Consider the following 19579-nt stretch of genomic DNA (forward strand, 5'->3'; position numbering starts at 1 on the left):
TCAAGAACTGATTCCATTCAAACTTTTTAGAAAACTTTACACTCAGACTGAGAACGAAGCATGGAAAATGGCAATCTATAAAGAATGAATCTGATTAATTTCCAAGCAGCTAGCCAAGAAACAGGAGATAGAACCCAATTTTAACTATAGCATTTCAAGGCGAAAATGATACTTCAGCTCTTTTAAAAGTTATAAAGTGCTTTGGGATCTTTGGATGAAAAGAATTGTATACATTGCCAAATATCACCATTTGTGGGTAGCAAATAATATGTATTCCCTAGATAGTACAGTGTTGGTGCACTTCAGAGTATATACTCCAGCACGCAACTGGCTTTCTAAAAGAGGACTTTGATCATCATTTATTATCCAGGACATAATTCCGCAAATAAATTGGACTAGCAGAGGAAGACCACAATCAATTTCTTCTCTCTCAGCTCAAGAAAAGAAGCAGGGGCTGGCAGGTGCACTGTTAGGGGAATGGTTTGCAAACCTGGCTCCAATAACACATACTAATGATGCCACTAAGTACAACATGGTCATTGAAACTTGCTGGACTTTGCGTTTTATCCTTTGTGTGTGTCAAACAGATGAGACGTTCTTTTGTGCTCTGTTTCAGACGGGGCCTAACAGGGATCATTAGTATCTGAACTGCTGGCTTGAAAGTGGCTTAGAATATTTCTTCTTATGAAAATGAGATGACAAGATTCATGTCAAAAATGCAAGCTTATTTTTCAAGTTTACTTCCAAATATGTAATCATTTTGTCTTCATAGAAACAGAGATGTCTGTATTACTACACTTCTGTATAGATATATAAATACAATTGTATGTAAAATATGGAGTGGCACCACGGGCAATAGTAGTCAAATATTGCCCAAGCGGGGGAAATGTAGATCCTAAGACTGTGGCAATATTGTCCAAAACTATGCTCAAGGGAATTATTTCGATGATTTCCATTGCCCTCAGAGACCTTCCATGTGCAGCCTATTCTCTCTCTCTCTCCCTTATAGACAACTGGTCAAAATGTCAAGGTTTTGAAATTCTGGTGAAAAATTGTCAGAATTCCGTTTTTCATGGGGAAAAATATGTGGTGATTTTTTCCCTGTGTTCTTGATTCACTACAGAGCAGGCTCATATTCAAAATAGTGCTTAAAAGTCAAAATGTTGATGGGGGAAAAAAAGAGGGGAAAAATGAAAACTTTCTTTGTGAAATTTCCCCCTTTTTTTTGGTACAGTTCAATATTTAAAGCTGCCTTGGGCCCCTTTCCCACTCCAATAGTGTCCTTATTAGGGAAAGGCTGTAAAGCATTCAACCGGAGAATAGTTCTGAGCAGGGCCACATTTTGATATCGCTGCCTCCAACCCCAGCAAGGGTAACCTTCACTGGGGAGGACACACAGTCTCACCACCACTTTCTCACCCCTGACATTCTCTACAGGAATTCCTGAGAACAACATTCCACTGCCACAGTGGAGTCTGGGTTGCGCAGTGGTTCCCTTCTGGCCTAGGGACCTATGAATCTGGGAGCAGTATGGACAAACCTACTGGGCACCACAGCAGGTGAAAACACATCAGGTGAAATGGAGGCCGAGCACTGAGTACATCTCAGCCAGAGTTGGCCTAGAGTCTCCCAGATCCATAGTGTAGCAGGTGGCCATTGTCCCAAAGCCAGCGATGAGGGATTGAGAGGCCAAGCACACGGGAGCTATTAGTGAGACGAGTCACATTAGGTGTCACTGGAAATACCTGTTTGCTTATTGTAGACTAAAGCCATACACGCTCTGAGCTCAGCTTTACAGCAAGAACACAATATTTTATACCACGTGATTCTTTTTAACCAATTGTGAGTCAGGACAAAACAAAGGGTATTTATAAATTATCTAGCTAATCTTTCTGTCTGCCTTTCTAAAGCACTATCGCTGCAGGATCAAGGCATCTAATACATATATTAGGATACATCAAAGGGACCAAAACTCTATGACTTTCCTTTATAAGTCATTTCCCAAGCCTATTCTCCCTCCCCCATCCCAGTTTAAAAATACATTTTCAAAATACTCAGTATCAGGGAATCAGTATTCTATCTGTATCTGTGTGGGGTTTTTTTTAAAGCACTTTAGTGGGGGCAGGGGATATTTTTGGTACCCAGGCACTGTACATTTGTTGACTAGAGGTCAAATTCTACCCACACTTTTAGTCCCATGGATATGAATATGACCCACTCCCACAAAGAGGTCATCAGAGTTTGTTCTTCAAACTAAATGCTCGAAGACTGAAGAGCAGATGGTAGCAAGCATTTAACTGCTGAACAAAATCTTAGAACATACCTTTGTAAACAAGAAGAATTATTTTGCAAAAGGTGAGTGGATGAAATAGCTCTGTGACCAGTTCTGCAACAGCTGTATCAGTCATGAAAAAGCAGCAGGTGGGATCCTGATCAGCTAAAAGTAAGGCAGGACAGATGGAGTTTTTCTGTCACTAAAACTTTTTCTCCCCTTTTAAGAGAGCATACTTTATGTGATATATTGATAACGTACTGGCATCTGACTTAAGATGCACTCCTGGTGAAGCAAATTGAAACAGTCAAATATTGTTCAAAACATTACAGGTTGGATCCTCAGTTGATATAAATCAGTGTGCTCCGGAGAAGTCAAAGGAGCTGTGCTGATTTGCACCTGCTGAAGAGTGAAGACCTGGCTCAGTATTTAATGTAAGATGGAGCAGCACCATGTTGGAAGGCTACTATACACTTGGGGAAAGAGTATCAGAAGAGATCAGCTCCCATTTAGGCACTGAAATGAAAAGGCCAGATTTCCAAAAGTGCTCCCCACCCAGCAGATCCCATTGACGATGATGGATAATTCCTACGATGGATAATGCACACACACACACTTACCTCCACTGAGAATAATGGGCGGGACTAGTTTATGACCATGGACCCATCAGCATGCACTAGTGCCATTGCTTTGTATTCAAACATGAAGAACATACCAATTGTCTAGCCTAGAGGTGAGAGAAGCACAGGTAACTGCAGCACCATCTGCATCCATTCATGTTCAGAACACTGTTCTGAGATCTATTGATGGAAGGCGATAGAGAAGGGCCTGGTAGAGAAGCTGGTATTTTTACCTCAAATTGTTTCCTAAGCCCTGCAGCTGCCAAGCACATGAGTAAAATGTGAACCCTTTTTTGCTTTTCTCCTGTTGCTTTTGTGCTATATCTGCATTATTTTGTTCACAGAAGTCTTAGTCTGGAAACAATGCCGGGCCTGTTTTCTTTCCTTACTTGGGAGTGAAATTCAGCCCGGTGCAGAGTGCCAACACAAGCTCAATGCATCACTCAAGCCCTCAAGTTGCACATAAGCTTTCTGCTAACCCTGGGGAGGGGAATGAATTTCACCCTTGAATCTTTGCATTTCCTGAACCTGCACAAGCTTTACTCATGCAGGCAGTCCTTACTTACAGAAGTAGCCTGGGAGTGAGTAAACAGTGAGACTCCAAATACACTTTACCCACATACTCCATAAGGTTACTCAAAGCATGATTATTATTTTTATCACCAGAGTGGCTAGGAGCTCTAGTCACTGCCTGGGTCCCCACCTGAGCTAGGCACTGTACAACAATCCAGAACTAAGAGACAGTCCCTATTACTATTCCTGTTTATTTCTATTATAGTAGCACATACAGGGCCCCAGTCAAGAACATAATTATAGGCCATACTGGGACCAATGGTCCATCCAGGCCAGTATCCTGTCTTCAAACAGTGGCCAATGCCAGGTGCCCCAGACGGAATGAACAGATCAGGTAATCATCAAGTGATCCAGCCCCTGTCGCCCTTCCCAGCTTCTGGTAAAGAGAATCAGGACACTAATGTGCTGGGCACTATGCGGACAGAGTAAAAAAACCCAAACAATTCTTGCCCCAAAGAGCTTATAGCCAACTACAATCCATTAAACTCTTTACACGGTGGTTAGAGGCTCAGGACTTAAGCAAACTTTGGAATTTAAAGGTCAGGCATCTGGGAGTAAAACCTTTTGTTTTACATGCATACCTTCATATGAAAGAAAATATTAACCTACCTCTAGTCTACTTCCATGAGCTTGGATGCACATTTTCAACTCATTAGAAAAATTGCTTTGGTAAACTGCTAGGGTGGATCTGATCCATATGACTCACCCTGTAGACCTTTTATACCTTCTGTTCCACACTACTTAAGGCCCTTCCAATATCACTTAACAGAAGAGAGTCTAGTAAAAACAATAGTTTCGGCAAAGCTGGAGGCTGGTTTAAAGTTTGACCGGGGAAGACATAATAAATTCAAGTCACACCTGTCTTAGAAGCAATACATCCTGCTTAGGAAAACGTCAGGGAAAAAAACACTGCCAGACTATGATATTCCACCTCAGAGGATTATAAAACAACATACCCAGAGCAAACATCCCTTCCAAACATAATAGGGCTGCCAGAAGTGATTGACAACAATGACAATCTATCATAGAAGGTCATATCTGTGAGATAACATCTTGCATTGGGTAGTCTAGCAGATATGAACTTGTTTATTCATTCCCATACTATATGGAGGATGGGATGTGCCATACAGGCAAGATGCATCTTTTTACTTAATCTGTTTTTATGCACCAGCACTGTGTGAGTGCATTATATTGCAGCTTTTAGTTCATATTACACTATTTCAATCTCCTGTTGGCTCCTTAAGGTCCACTAGCTAAAGTGATTATTTCTTAAGAATTGTTTAAGAGAATTTAGTTCCTTTAAGTGCCAGCTGACTTGTCAGCGTGGGCTGCTGAAATCCTCTATTTATCTGCAAAAAAGGTACTCAGTATAGGCAGCCAGAAAGCCACGCTGACCTGAAGAAAGAGGGTGAGACGGTAGCTGACTTCCCAAAGCCCATTGACTTCTCTGCTGAGGCTGCCAGCTAAAGTGCCAGGTCAACGAGTGGCTGTTTTTAATGGAAGTCTTCGTGGTGGGGAAATCCTGGCTGGTGGGATATGGATGGAGACCACCAGGGTCGAGAGACAGCCCCGCAGACCGTAATGACTTTAATTTAGTCACTACCTACCCTAGGCTGAATTTGAGTTGACACTCCGCATACAGTGCATTCCCTGGAACATTGCTTAACACTTTTGGCAGAGCAGACTTGGGACTTCAGGCTTATCAATGTACTGAGCGGCCAAGAGACTGCTGGCCAGCCTGCACCGCTCCCATTGCCTCTTCTGCACTTGTCTAGCAAGTGCAACTTCAGTTGACATCAGTGAAACGTCCGGAGGCAGGATGAGTGCGGAATATGCAAGGGAGAGCCCATCCTGCATGCGAGAGATCCTCGCTGCAGATGGGAGAGTGGATTCCACTTTAACCCCATCTCTGTGTTCTGTACTTACACAGAGGTGACCTCCAAAACTGCAAGCTTTTTCTGTGAGAGCTTCCCTCTTGCTGCAGGAAATATTGAGCAGAAAAGCAAAGCAGAGCGTCCTTCTCTTCCCTTCCCTTCCCCGCTGCCACTTGGCATTGCAAGCATCTCCTCTTGTATTTAGCATGTTTTCTTATTCTTGCTGGTTTGGCCCTAATTTTGATTCATTAGGCTCTAAGGTCCCCTTGGAGTCCCTCTCAACACAGTGCAATTTGGGGAACGTTTGTGCAAAGTTTAATGCTGCAGCTCACAATGCACCAGGTAGGTGGGGATGAGGTTATGCTGGGGTGAAGTGGGGGCAATGGACAAGTTACGAAGAGACCGATCCCAATGCGACAATCCAGCTAGATCAGTTGCCTGCAGGGATTGAACCTGGAACTCTTGACCTAAAAGCAGGAGCCTGTACTCCTGAGCTAAAAAATTAAGTGAGAAAATTTACAAACCTAAAGGGCAGTGAGGGTATGTCTTCACTGTAGAATTCATCTGGGCTTGTACTTGGATGTCGTCCCTAAGCCCCTCTCCCATCCACACACAGAAGCCTCTGATCCAAGTTTGGTGCTTTCAACCAGATGCTAGCTAGCCCAGCTGGCGCGCTAGGCTAAAGTCTGAGTGGGGTTTTCACATGGGCTGGTAAGCCACTCACTTTGCAGTGAGGATGCAGGCTAAATCATTCAAGTGCTGATAATCCTCCACTGCCTTCCTACAATTCTCCCCATGTACTCAGAAGGACAGACAAGTTCACCCACAATTCACTGGGACATAATCAGAGCGGCTCAACTTACTACAGCACAAAGAACCAAGGGATGGTCTCCCAGATGTCCTAGCGACCCTCGCACGGGTGACAGCTACACCAGTGAGGACACAGTCACTCGGGTAGGGCTTTGCAGGGCAGCTGCTCACACCTGGGTGAGGCTAACCTGGATGCCGATCGTCCACATTAAGTCTTCTCAGCAGAGTTACTTGTGGGTGCCTACGTCGCCAGCTTCAGTACATTCCAGCTGCTGCTGCTCAGTGGTACCCATTGTTAGATTTTCCTTCCTGCTGCCGGAATGAGGAATGAGTAAAGAGGCACTGCATTTTGAGGAGGCTGGTTTCTCCATGCTAACAGAATGAGGCAGAATCTCCTTTGATGCACTGTGGCTATTGTGCATTTCCCTTTATGAAGATTGATAGCTGCTTCCCATTATTTCCTGTAAGCCTAATTAAACAAAGTGCCAGGTGGATTTTTGTCTTTTGTACCTAGCCTTCATCTGACTGCAATTTCTCAAGCCCAAGAAGCCTTCCCCACAATGCTTGACTGAGCAAGGTTTAGCTTTAGGAGACCCAAGAGCTGATTGGATACTAGATTCCAGCTACAGCCAACCATGTTTTTGGGGCTGTTGACTTACTTATGAACCTAGAGTGTGGGAGGTATTTATTCATTCATATCGTATATATAAATAAAATTTGAGGCAACGTGTACATTAGAAATAACTATATGATCATAACAGAATACCAGCAGTAGCCTAGTCCCTTATGTTTGAAATCACCTTCCATACAGCCTTGGAATGGCCCACACAAATGAATATATTACCATAGGACAGATGATACTTAGACGCAGGGAGATAGGGGCTGCTCCAAAGCCCATTGAGATAAATGGAGATATTCCCATTGACTTCAGTGGGCTTTGAATCAGGCCTCTAGAGAACAGCTGAATTGCAGAGGTCCACAAGGCAGTCACACCTCTACATCCTGAATTACACAACTGCAGTGAAGAAGGGTCTGCTTTGGTCCTTGGCCCAGCAGCTTCTTGCTGGGAGGATGGAAGGAAGGGAAGTAGAGTGTCTGATCTCTTCCGCTCATGGTTGCTCCATGGGATTGATGGGGATTTCCATTCTCATCACTGAGGCTTGTAAACTTGTAAACTCTTGCCTCTCTGGGTGTTTGGTCCTGGGACCAGAATACAACCCGTTTCACCTGTAGGTTATTGGTTCTATAAGTCAATAGCCATTGCCATCTGCTCTCATTCCAGTTTTTAGTGGATTAATAAAACCCATCCTGTCAATTGGCCCATGGCAGGAAGACTCAACAGAGAGGACAAGGATGCAGACTTAGTATAAATTATCCTTTCACCTCAAGAGGTGGGGCTTTTCAAACAGGGTTAAGGGTAGAGCTGGGCAAACCATTAAATTTTCAGTTCATTGGCAGTTTCCAAAGGTCAAAAAAAATTGTTTTGTGTTAGGCTGAAAATGAAATTTTCCAGCAAATCGAAAAGTAAAAATAATTTGTTTCAGAATATAATATTTCTTTCAACCTGAAATGAAGTGTTTCATTTTAATTTCAAGTATTTTAAAACTTATTTTAATGTTAAGAAGTAAAATTAAAATAAACTTTGAAACAAAGTTGTTTCAAACTGAAAAACTGAAGCATTTTGTTCTGAAAATGTCAATACGAAACAGATTTTTTTCTTAAACAAATAATTCAGCAAAACTGACATGAATTTGCAAAACTTTTCAAAGTAGACAAATCTGCATGTTTCACTGAAAAAACGTTTGATTGAAAATTTTTGCCAAGCTCTAGTTAATGCATATAAGTCTGAGGAAGCAAGCAATGCTTTGGCCTATGTTGAATCTCCTCTTCTTTGGATGACTAGGGGACTCCACCTCCAGTGCTATTGATCTGGTATATTTCACAAGCACTATGTTCACCTTACATTTTAAGGAGAAGAAAGAAAAATTGTCAACATTCTGTAAGATAAGATATTAGAAGGGAAAGAAAGTATGCAAGCAAGCCACAATTTGTGAATGATTCTATTTTCCCTCTGCTATCGCCACTAAGCCAGATAAAGGAGTGCAAGTTAACTAGCAAATTCTAGTCTTGCAGCAATGTGGACACGGTAACTAATACAATGATGCAAGGAAGGAAAGTAAGCAAGTATTATTTGCTTATACTCCAATATTGCAAAGACTGGGGCAGGAAAATCAGTGATGGTTAAAGGTAAATGTATAAAATTGGCAGGGAAAGAATCAGTATTTTTCAGAGCCTCCTGCAAGGAATAAAAGATGGTCTTGTGGGAAGCCACTGGACTGCGACTCAGGATATCTGGATTTAGTTCCTGGCTCTGCCGTAAAATCTCTATGTGACCTTAGGCAAGTCACTTTGTCTCTCTTTGCCTTGGTTTCACATCTGTAAATGGAGGGCAATGGTATTGCCTTTCACTCTTTAGATTGTAAGCTTTTTGGAAGAAAAAATGCCTGTTAGTATGCATAAGTGCAATGTTTAGCGAACTGATCTCCAAACACACCAAGGAGGTACGTAGTTTAAGGCATAGAGAAGTTATGTGATTTAGCTAGAGTCATAGAATTAAGAAAAGTCAGGCTTAGAATTCAGAGGATCCTAGTTCTGTGCTTGGACCACACCTCTCTACTGCTGGCTGTTGTCTGAAATCACAGTTCCCGAATTAGCTAGGAATCTAAGCTCTGAGAAAATTCACCTGCAACTGAAGCTCTGCAAGCTTTAAACAACCAAGGTCTGTGTTTAAATCGTGCTGGTTTTAATAGTCTCATGGAACTCAGGAATCCCCACTCTTGTTCCCCAGAGGAGTTGAAAAATCACTCACTACTGGTAGGTTAATTGCCCAGCTAATGGCCTCCAAAAGTTCAGGCTGGATGTTCTCTCCTTGAATTACCTGCCGGACAATAGGCAGGCCCATGCTAAGAGAGTTAAGAGGAAAGGGAGTGAGACCTTGAGAAGGACGGGACCAACATTAAACTGAATGTACAAGTAAAATGCTCCTGGGAGGAGCCAGAGAATGACCAGCTTGAAGGAAAAATAGGGAGAGAATAACCTTGTGGTTACGGTGCTGCATTAGAATTCAAGAGATTGGGGTTCCTAGCTCTGACACTAGGCAAGTCACTTAGGTGCTTTGAAAATGTTAAGCTCCTAAATCTCTCAGGCTAAGTCCCATTGAGTCCTAGATGCCTAAGTGACTTTTGAAAATGGGACTTAGCTTTTGAAAATGTTATCCTTAGGGCTAGTCTACACTGGCAACGTTAACGCACTGCCACGGCAGCGCTTCAACGTGGCTTGCGTAGTCACGGCAGAGCGCTGGGACAGAGCTCTCCCAGAGCTCTAAAAAACCCACCTCCACGAAGGGCGCAGCTCCCAGCGCTGGGAGCGCGGCGCCCCATGCTGGTGCATTGTCTACACTGAAACTTGCTGCACTCAGGGGGGTGTTTTTTCACACCCCTGAGCGAGAAAGTTGCAGTGCTGCAAAGTGCCAGTGTAGACAAGCCCCCAGTCTCTGTGCCTCTGTAGCTATGTATTCAGTGTTGTTGTAGCCCCGTTGGTCCCAAGATATTAGAGACAGAAGGTGGGTGAGGTAATTATCTTTTATTGGAGCAACTTCTGTTGGTGAGAGGCTTAGGGCTTGTCTACACTGGCACTTTACAGCGCTGCAACTTTCTCGCTCAGGGGTGTGAAAAAACACCCCCCTGAGCGCAGCAAGTTTCGGCGCTGTAAAGCGCCAGTGTAGACAGTGCACCAGCGCTGGGAGAGAGCTCTCTTTAACGTGGCCAGTGTAGACTAGCCCACAACCTTTTGAGCTTTCAAAGAGCTCTTCTTCAGGTCTGGGAAATCTACTCAGAGTGTCACAGCTCAATACAAGGTGGAACAGATTGTTTAGCATAAGTTGTTAACACATATTTCAAGAAACCATCGCAGGTAAGCTGGTCCATTAACACTTCTCCAGTCATAGGGATAAAGGAGAAAAAGAAGTTGCGGGAGGCAGTTAATGGGTCATAGATTGTTGTAATAAACCCTAAATCCAGCCTCTCAATTCAGTCCATCATTTTTAGTGTCTAGCAAAGTTATGAATTTAAGCTCCCAGGCTCATCTTTGGAAAGTATTGTACAGGGTTCCTTTGAGGATGAGAGGTCAGATATAGAGGGACTGCTTTGTGAAAAGTGTTCCCTCACAGACCATGTGGTGTTTTTGTCTTTTATTGTTTGCGTGTGTGAGTTCATTCCAGAGCGTAGCCCCATTTCACCCACACAATTGTTAGTGGGGCACGGATGTTACTTACATGGCCCCCGTTACCATTGTACCTGAGCATCTCACAATCTTGAATGTATTTATCCTAGCGAGGACAGCACTATCATCTCTATTTTACTAGTGGGGAACTGAGGCACAGAGAGACTAAGTGACCTGCCCAAGGTCACAGAGGAAGTCTGTGCTGGAGCAGGGACTTGAACCCAGGTCTCAAGTCCCAGGTTCGTGCCCAAGCTGCTGCCTCTCATCCTGGCTCTGTTTTCCATCTCAACAGTAGGGATGAAAATACTTATTTTCCCCACCCTTTTATTTGTCTGTTTACACGGTGGGTTCTTCAGGGCAGGGGCTGGCTCTTACTACTTGTGCAGTGCCTAGCACAATGGGCCTCTGGGGCTTCCCAGCCCCAGGATAGTCTAAAGAAATAATACCAATACGGAAGGAAAAGGAGATCTCATAAAAGAAATGGAAATAATTACATTGGTGATTTTTTCCCCCTCCCGGGTAATGAGGACTACAGGGCGCCCTGCAATTGTGTTTACTACATACTTGATATGCACATACTGGAGGTGATGTTCCTATTTATGTAGTTCACTGCCAACATCACGATTTTTGATTCCCCACAGGGTGGTTGTTGGTTTTTAAGTATTTGAAGTTGTCACCTCGCCTGTTCCATCCTTTTAATCATCATTACCGCCTCCCATTTTGTCATCGTTCCAACTTTAAAATCCAAGGCAAACAATGTCCAGTTCTGCCTGGGAAGTGTTCCAGATGCATTATGAGGACACAGACGCTCTTGACATTTTCCCCATTGTTATTAGTGTTTCCTTAATCAGGCACAGTATCATAGGCAGCATTAATATGCATTCAGGGCAAACGATAGGCAATAAACCAATTCTCAGGTGCTAAAAAGAAGTTTCTATAAAAGTGGTTTATCAGCAGGCCCTTTCTTCTTCTTTTTTGGTGTCTATATTTATTTTATCTGCAATATGCAGATGTCACGAGAGCTCCTATCTGTTCTTGGATGTGCATACCTGGCTCCCACTGAAGCTACTTTTAACTGCAATGGGAGCTGCATTTCTGCAACTGATGGCAAAATTTAACCCTTAGTGTCTTTCATTTCTCTTGCCCCCTAGTTTGGCTTCTAAGTGATATTTGCATAAGTTAAGGTACGGGGTCTGAGGCATAAGTGGAAGGGCCTTTGCCAAAGGTGTGCAGTGTTGCATTTGAGTACTGAACCCTCAAGAAAAAAAGAGTCCCAAATACAGCTTCATCCCTTGTTAACGCACTGAGATCTGTAAGTGACCTTCTCCTAGAAAAAGGTGGAGTTTCCCAGTCCCACATGGCATTCTGGGAGCAGCAGTTCTGCTGGTTCCTCATTAACAATCATGAACAATCGCAGCTGTGAAACTAAATCTATCTTCGAAGGAATAAAATGAAGGCATGTAACTTGTCCACTGTTCTCCACATGCTTTATGTTAGGACTCCTGGAATGGAGTCCTCCACTGTGTGTCTGGTTCTGTACAAAAGTTCCTTGCAGTTCCAATGCCTAGTAAAGCTTGTCCTCTCCTCCACAACACTGCCTCGGTCACAGAAACAGAGCCATGGGCATATTTTGTGGAGTCCTGTGCAAAGTTAGATGTGAAGGCCCTCAGGCAGATCATCCATAACCCACACAGCTGGGAGGGATCGGATGCTGGCTGAGTTGAGGATGCTTGTTGGATGGTGAAGAAGGATTTTTGCAGCTGGGGAATGGTTCTTTCTGATTTTTTTGCCATTCCCTCCTCCCTTTACTCCAAGGACGGAGCATACTAAAGCCATGGGGGCATATGTGGCATACACCTGAATGCGTAGGCCCGACTCTACATAGAAATGTATTCAGCACTAAAATAGATGCATTATTGCTACCAGAGATTTCCAGCCCATCCTTTCTGTATAATGATAGCTCGATTAGCTAAACTAATTAAGACCAAAGGGCTTTAACAGAGAGAGAGATGTGTTTGCTCAGATAACCACCAGGTTCCAAGTGAGAGGCTATGGGAGTAATACATGAAAGGAGTAGTTTTTTTCTATTTAAATTTCCCATTTAAGTACTTGTAAAAGCAAGTCACAGGAAACGGGTCCACAGAGTGAGCTGAAGCAAGTGAACAGTTTAGTTAACTAAGGTTTGGGTAATCATGTTTGTACACTATCTGCAGCAATCCACGTAGGTATTCCCACTGGCAACACAGGGTTAGCCATGGAATAGTGATGAGGAAAAGCCCCGGCTGAGAGGATGTTGTACATAATGCAGCTAATCCGTGCCGGAATAATTTCCTCCTCTTTTATTTTGCAAACGGTTCTGTGTTTCCTTTTCTTGTTAGGGCCAGAATACTCCCTTTCATTTCTGTTACTGGCAGTCACTGATTGGCACAGCTGAGCGGAGTTACCCATTGTCAGTCTGAAGAGAGGATGTGGTGAACAGGAATGAAAGGATTGGCATAACTTGGGGTGCCTGCATCACCCACGCCATATAAATTCTGAGTATCCTGTACACATCAAAGGTGAAGATAAAATGCACAAATGTTATGAACAATCAGAGGCCTTCTTAGTAGCAGACCCAGAATTTAGGACTTAGACAAAAGGGAAGGGAGACTGTTGTGTTTTCAAACAGCCATCCAACATAGGATGCCTTTTTCATTTGAAGATATATTTGTAAAGCTTAAAAGGGAGTTTAAAAAGGTATTGAATATTTTCAGAAGTTTCTTATATTTAGAGGGAATTACCCTGGGATATATTTACTGAGTACAGACTTTCTGAGAAATTCTTATGTACTAAGGTGAAAAGTCGCAATGAAACATCTGAAAAGTCATGAGTTCATGTGCAAGTCATAGTTTGGAGCATAGCTAAACCAAGCAATTATGTTATGTGCCTGCCACCCTTAAACTGGCATTCAGCACAGATGTTCAGTAGCAAACTGATTTTCACTTTCATAGAAGAAATGCTAGATTACCATTGACAGGTAGATTACTCCATTTTCTTCTGTGACTTTAAAGTAATTTCCTATCCTAAATCCAACATGCTGGCCCATTACAATCCCAATAGTCTCTGAACCGAGATGTCCTTTCCATGGCTGTGAATTTCAGCGGTCTAAGTCAGTGTCAAACAAATGTAGGGGGCTGACATTTTTTTCACAGCTTAAACCTGCCATAAAAATGAAGCACAGCCTTTGGATCTGTGCAATGTGCATTCCCAGGTGTCTTAACAGATACAAGCTTATTGATTTCATACCTGTGCATCCATTAAGAGGTGTCTCATCAGCATCATGGAATTTTTCAGAGACTCTTTTTCACTGGGCAAGAAAGCATCTTTGTCCTCATCCAGCATTTTTGACTTGTTCACGATAAAATGCGAGAGCTGGTCATTTAGGGTATGCATAGACTGCACAGCTATGGGGAGAGAGAAAGAAAACAAAGAGCACTGAAACCATACAGGAGGATTGGCTGGAATCACTGGAAACATTTGAAATTTCCAAAGGATGGGCAGATGCTACCATAATTCTGGACTAGGATGACCAGATAGCGAGTGTGAAAAATTGAGACAGGGGGAGGGAGGAAATAGAAGCCCATACAAAAAAAAAAGCCCCAAACATCGGGACTGTCCCTATAAAATCGGGACATCTGGTCACCCTATTCTGGACTAGCTAATTAACCGAGGGTTAAAGCATACATATTAGCAGTTGAGACAATAGCATGTTATGTTAGATGAAATAATTGACTAAAGGAAGCAGAGCCATCTACACCAGGACTGTATTTAGAGTCTATGAGTGAGTCACTAGCAATAACATCACATGTGCAATAGATGCTGTTACTCCATTCCATATGCTACAATGTACCCTTACATAATAAGGCTACTAAAGGCTAATTTAGCATTTCATTTCCATGCAAAAGCCCTGGCATAGTGCTGTGATGAGAAGCTAGACAGAAACTCATGTGAATCCACCAAACTGTTCACTTTTCCCCCTGAAGATTTCCTTACTTAAACATTGTGCTGTATTTGACCTTCCTTTCTGATGGACCTATACTAAACACAGCTATAATATTTAGAGCTCCTTATGGAGACAGAATTTCATGGGGATTTAGAAGGTTGGCAGAAGCCCATATAGTCTCCCCCTTCTTCTACCGGCAGTGACTATACAGGTACCATACTAGCACCTCTGAAGCTGAGACATGCCTAAATCAAAATGCCAGATCCAAATGTCTGCTAACTTTGGGGATGTCTGACTTGGATCCCAATGATGGGACTTGGAACCATCTCCACTCTAAAAGTTGAGACATTTGGTTCAATCAAGCAACCAAACAACTATTCCTTAAAATCTTTTTAGTCTGCAATGTCTGGCTTGATGTTTTCACGACAGGCGGTTTTCTTGGTAGATTCCTAGAACTTCTGACTTCTCCTCATGCCAGGATTTTATAGACCTCTAACATATCTCCCCTTAGTCATCTCTTTCCTAAGATGAACAGTCCCAGTCTTTTTAATCTTGTCTCATATAGAAGTTGTTCCATACCCCTAATAATTTTTGTTGCCCTTCTCTGTACTTTTTCCAGTTCTAATATACCTTATTTGAGATGGGGTGACCAGAACTGCACACAGTATTCAAGGTGTAGGAGTACCATGGATTTATATAGTAGCATTATGATATTTTCTGTCTTCTTATCTATCCCTTTCCTAATGGTTGCTAACATTCTGTGAACTTTTTTTGACTGCTGCTGCACAGTGAGCAGATGTTTTCGGAGAACTATCCGCAATGACTCCAAGATCTCTTTCTTGAATGGTAGCAGCTAATTTAGACCCCATCACTTTGTATGCATAGTTGGGATTATGTTTTCCAATGTGCGTTACTTTGTGTAACACCACCTTCCTCCTCTGTATGCCAGCACTTCCTCTTTTCACCCCCAGCTGAAAACAGAAAGTGAGGTTAATGGAATATGGACAAATATGGCACACGGCTTGTATTCCACAGCAAGGCCCTATACTGTTTTAGAAGCCTGTTCATTTTTAATGAGAGTTATGGGGTAATTTCAGGGCTTGTGCTAACTGCTGCATTGATAGCCCAGGAGAAGGAAGTCTTCTTCATCACAGAATAGCTACAGCGTGGGAAGCAGCAGTGGAAGATTTCCTCATCCTGCCCTGCCATTGTGCCTCAGTCCTGACCTGAAGGGACCCCTTCTAGGGGTGAAAAGGGAGTCCAGTGCTCCATTCATTCTTTGACTTCTCTGCTGAGAGTCCAGATAAAAGATGTGAAACACAATGGTGGCTTTTGTGATTGGGAACTGGACTCCACCTGGCAATCTAGAGGTGAAAATCTCCTTATCCCATTACCAAGCGTAGGCAGTCCAGTTCCCTATATGAACAGCCTCTTACACAGATACTTTCGCAGCACCAGAAGTTCAGTCTCTTAAGATTAAGAGCATGACACCACGGGCAAATGGATAATAAAACAGTAGGGTTATTATCTATGTATGTTTAATCATTACCACCTACACCTGAATGAGTATTTAGGGCTTTACATCACAGAGTAGACAGCACAATTCATAGGTTGGGAATGCTCAGTTGTAAGATTCAACATTTTGTTACAAAGTAATATTTTTGACTAATGTATTATACTAGCATCTAGAGGCCCCAACTGAGACCAAAGTGTCTTTGGGCTGAGCACTGTGAATATACATAAGATAAAATCTCAGCCCCAAAGTGCTTACAAATCTAAACAGACAGAGGGCAGGAAGGAAAACAGAGGCACACTATAGGGGTGAAGTGAGCGACTGGCACAAGGTCATACAGCAGGAAGTGTCAGCACTGTGATTAGAACCCAGGGCTCCCAGTTTGGTGACCTAGTCACTAGACCAGGCTGCACAACAGGATGATAAAGAGAGACAGAGAGGGGGAAAAATAGAGAGTGTATGAATTGCAGGTGGCAGAACTAGAGCGAGAAAACCAATAAAACTCTACAAAATTGTGCCTCAGTTTGTTATGCTGAATAACAGGACATGCAATATTAATCTACCTTTAGCAATCTAGGGCCAAACCCAGATGTTGTATGTGGGGGAATTCTGCCCCTGCTCCTTTTTCATGTAAAAATGCATCAGATGCAACATGTTCATGGCTCACTGAGGTCCCCAAGCAAATGCACTTTATTATATTGTAATGTATATGAACCATAATGATATGAACTAATGATCAAATTTATCTCTGCATAATAAAAGCCTTTGTGATTCCACATACTGGAAAAATCTATGATGCAATTTGCATTTAAACCATCGCAAGTTTTGAGTTTTCATCTTTACTGTACGTCCGTTAAATAAATGAGCCTAAAATTATTCTTCGGTGTATCTTTTTTTCTAGTTTCATGCAGTAAAACCCTCTGCTAAGCTTTCAGTTGATGGTAGCACATTATTCTGAACTGTGCTTCAGCTGTGTATAATATACATTTGCCAGTCCTGATTTGCCAAGGTTGTTTATGAATTAGGAATTATGTGTAGAGTTCTCTGACAATCTGACTTTAAAAACGCTAAGCAATGAAATTTAGAAAAGGAAGTACTTCTTCACACAATGCACAGTCAATCTGTAGAATTTGTTACCAGGGGATGTTGTGAAGGTTAAAAGTATATATGGGTTCAAAAAAGAATTAGATATGTTCATGGAGCAAAGGTCCATCATTGGCCAAGATGGTCAGGGATGCAATCCTATGCTCTGGGTGTTCTAAGTCTCTAACTGCCAGGTGCTGGGTGTGGATCACTCGATAACTGCCTGTTCTGTTCATTCCCTCTGAAGCATCCGGCATGGCCACTGTCGGAAGACAGGATACTGGGCTAGATGGACCATTGATCTGACCCAGTATGGCCGTTCTTATGTCTATACACAAGGTATCCCATACATTAAGGGTGGTAGTGGTGGACTGGTTGATAACATGAGCCAAAGCTTCTCCTGGGCCTAGGAGCTTCTAACACATGTACGTGCATCGCTATGGTAATATAAATTGTTCCAGCGCCGTGAAATATTATTTCCAATGTAATGTTAAAGGGGGGCAGGCAGCTGGATTAAAACTAAATTAAAATCATATTTGAAGGCGAGATACATTATGATAAAGCTGCCCATGGTCACAAGCCAGCGGAATTACTTAATACTGAAAATTCACATTTACATTTGAATGCTATCCACCCCATCACCCTAGTCAAAAGCCGTAATGGGAATAAAATGTACATGGGCTCTTCTGCGTGTGATTGGAACCAGCTAAGGGGATGTGTTTGAGGTTCTAATAATTTAACCCAGCTGTGGACACAACAGCCTCTCCACATTACTACAGAGAAGACAGTTAATAGATGCCTTGTCTTTTGTGTGTTAAGAAGCATCTAGGAAATTTAGTGGCAGGGTCGGGCGGTGCCTCAAAAAGTCTGAAGAACCACTTTGATTCCCAAAGTGTCAATGACGATCCAAACCTTTTAAAGTTCCTTCCAAAACTGGCAACTCTCTTACCCACCCCACTTCCCCTCTTTCCTCTTCCTTCTTTATGTGAAATAGAACAAAGAGCCTTTGAGTATGGAGGATTTCGAAGGGTTCTTATGGTTTGAGCACTGGCGTACCTTGTGCCTTGAATTGTTTTCATAAATAGTTGGCATTAGGGGCCTGGAGCATTGGATGGACATATTTTAAATAGTAATATCAATAATATGCTGGATCATGACTTTGGAATGACTGGGGCCAGAAGCCAAATAATCCATTCCGGGGTTTACACGTGCTCCTGTGTGCACGGAGATAGGAGTTGGAGAGATTCCGCTGTACAGGGAGCAGGATAGCACACATTCAATAAAGCTTCCCATTCTTGGCTCTTGCACTGTCATAGGCCTTGATAGTGTCCTACCCTGTGTGGGGACATAAGTGGGTAGGGGGCAAAGGGGTACCAGATGCCTCCCTCCCAGACCCCTTCTCCTGGGCACAAATGCAGCCCCCAGCACAGCACTTCTCCCCCACAGAGCCTCCTGGGAGGTGGCAAGAAGGGGCAGGACCATCCGCACATCCATGAACGTGCACTGACACACACACATGCCCGTCACACGCAGACACACCCTGCATTCCCATAAAAGGGTGGCAGAGTTGCTTCTGACTCCGCCAGAATTTCCTCCAGGAATCCTGTTGCAGCGCGTCCCCTCCACCATGGACTGAGGCTTTACAGCCACTGTCTGGTTCTTCTTTTGTTTTAATCTGAGGCTTTGGAACATCTGATATACAATAAAGCTTTGCCTCCTCCTGTGACCAAGAGCAAACGGCGCTCCAGGCTATCCTTGCGGGTGATTGTAGTAGTTGTGGAGTCCTGCCTGGCCATTGCTGCCATCCTTTCAGGAAGCTGCACGGCCAAAGAGCCTCTGACGCAGGATCCTGTACACTAGAGCAGCTCTCCTTCTTACTCTGTAACGCGGCTGCCTGGGCTACCCGACCTATTTACAGAGCTGTCATCAATAAGAGCCTGCAAGTACTTTGAGGTTTCAGGTCATTACATTGTGGACAGTGAGGATAAATTTTGTGCACAGTGCAACCATTAGAGAAGCACATAACCTCCAAAAAAACATGATGCATTCGAAGGGGAAGGAATGAGGGCAAGCCATGGTCTCTTTGAGCCAGTGGCAAATTTCCCCCCCGACTTCAATGGGACCAAGATTTGACCCGTCGAATCTGCGGTGGGGACTGATGTTCCTGGGTGGCAAAAGTCCATATGCTGGAAAATCCCCTCTCTCGTTCCTCACTGTGCAAAGAGCGGCTCCTGTGTTCATGCAGAGGGTATGTGAGGCCGCTAGCAGAAGCTCACTCCCCAAAGGGAACATGAAACAATTCTTTTTAACATGCAACACCAACACCACCAAAAGAAGAAACCCAGGAGGAGGAGTGCACCTGCCCCTCTGCTCCAGGCAAGCTTTGGGCTTCTCCTTCTCCTTGCCGTCTACTCTGGGTTTGTTTTGGGAAGATTGCTGGTGCCTGCTTTTTCTCCATAGGCCCTTACCCCTTGTTCTAACTGCCCCCTCTTCTCATTGCACACAACATCGCAATATCCTCTCCACAGTTAGGGAAGGCCCAAGTGTGCATCTCAACTTGCCCAAAGTGAG

At 43.3% G+C, this 19579-nt stretch overlaps 1 protein-coding gene across 1 annotated transcript in view; it reads right to left on the reverse strand.

The window, feature by feature from the left end:
• The window catches only part of KAZN (kazrin, periplakin interacting protein), a 747507-nt gene that overhangs the window by 612406 nt on the left and 115522 nt on the right, over positions 1-19579 (reverse strand). The window contains exon 2 of the mRNA XM_065421351.1: positions 13716-13873. Coding sequence (XP_065277423.1) covers positions 13716-13873 — 158 coding nt within the window. The remainder of the gene's footprint in view (positions 1-13715; positions 13874-19579) is intronic.

This window comes from Emys orbicularis, chromosome 22, assembly GCF_028017835.1.
Source record: "Emys orbicularis isolate rEmyOrb1 chromosome 22, rEmyOrb1.hap1, whole genome shotgun sequence".
In the NCBI taxonomy this organism is placed as follows: domain Eukaryota; kingdom Metazoa; phylum Chordata; order Testudines; family Emydidae; genus Emys; species Emys orbicularis.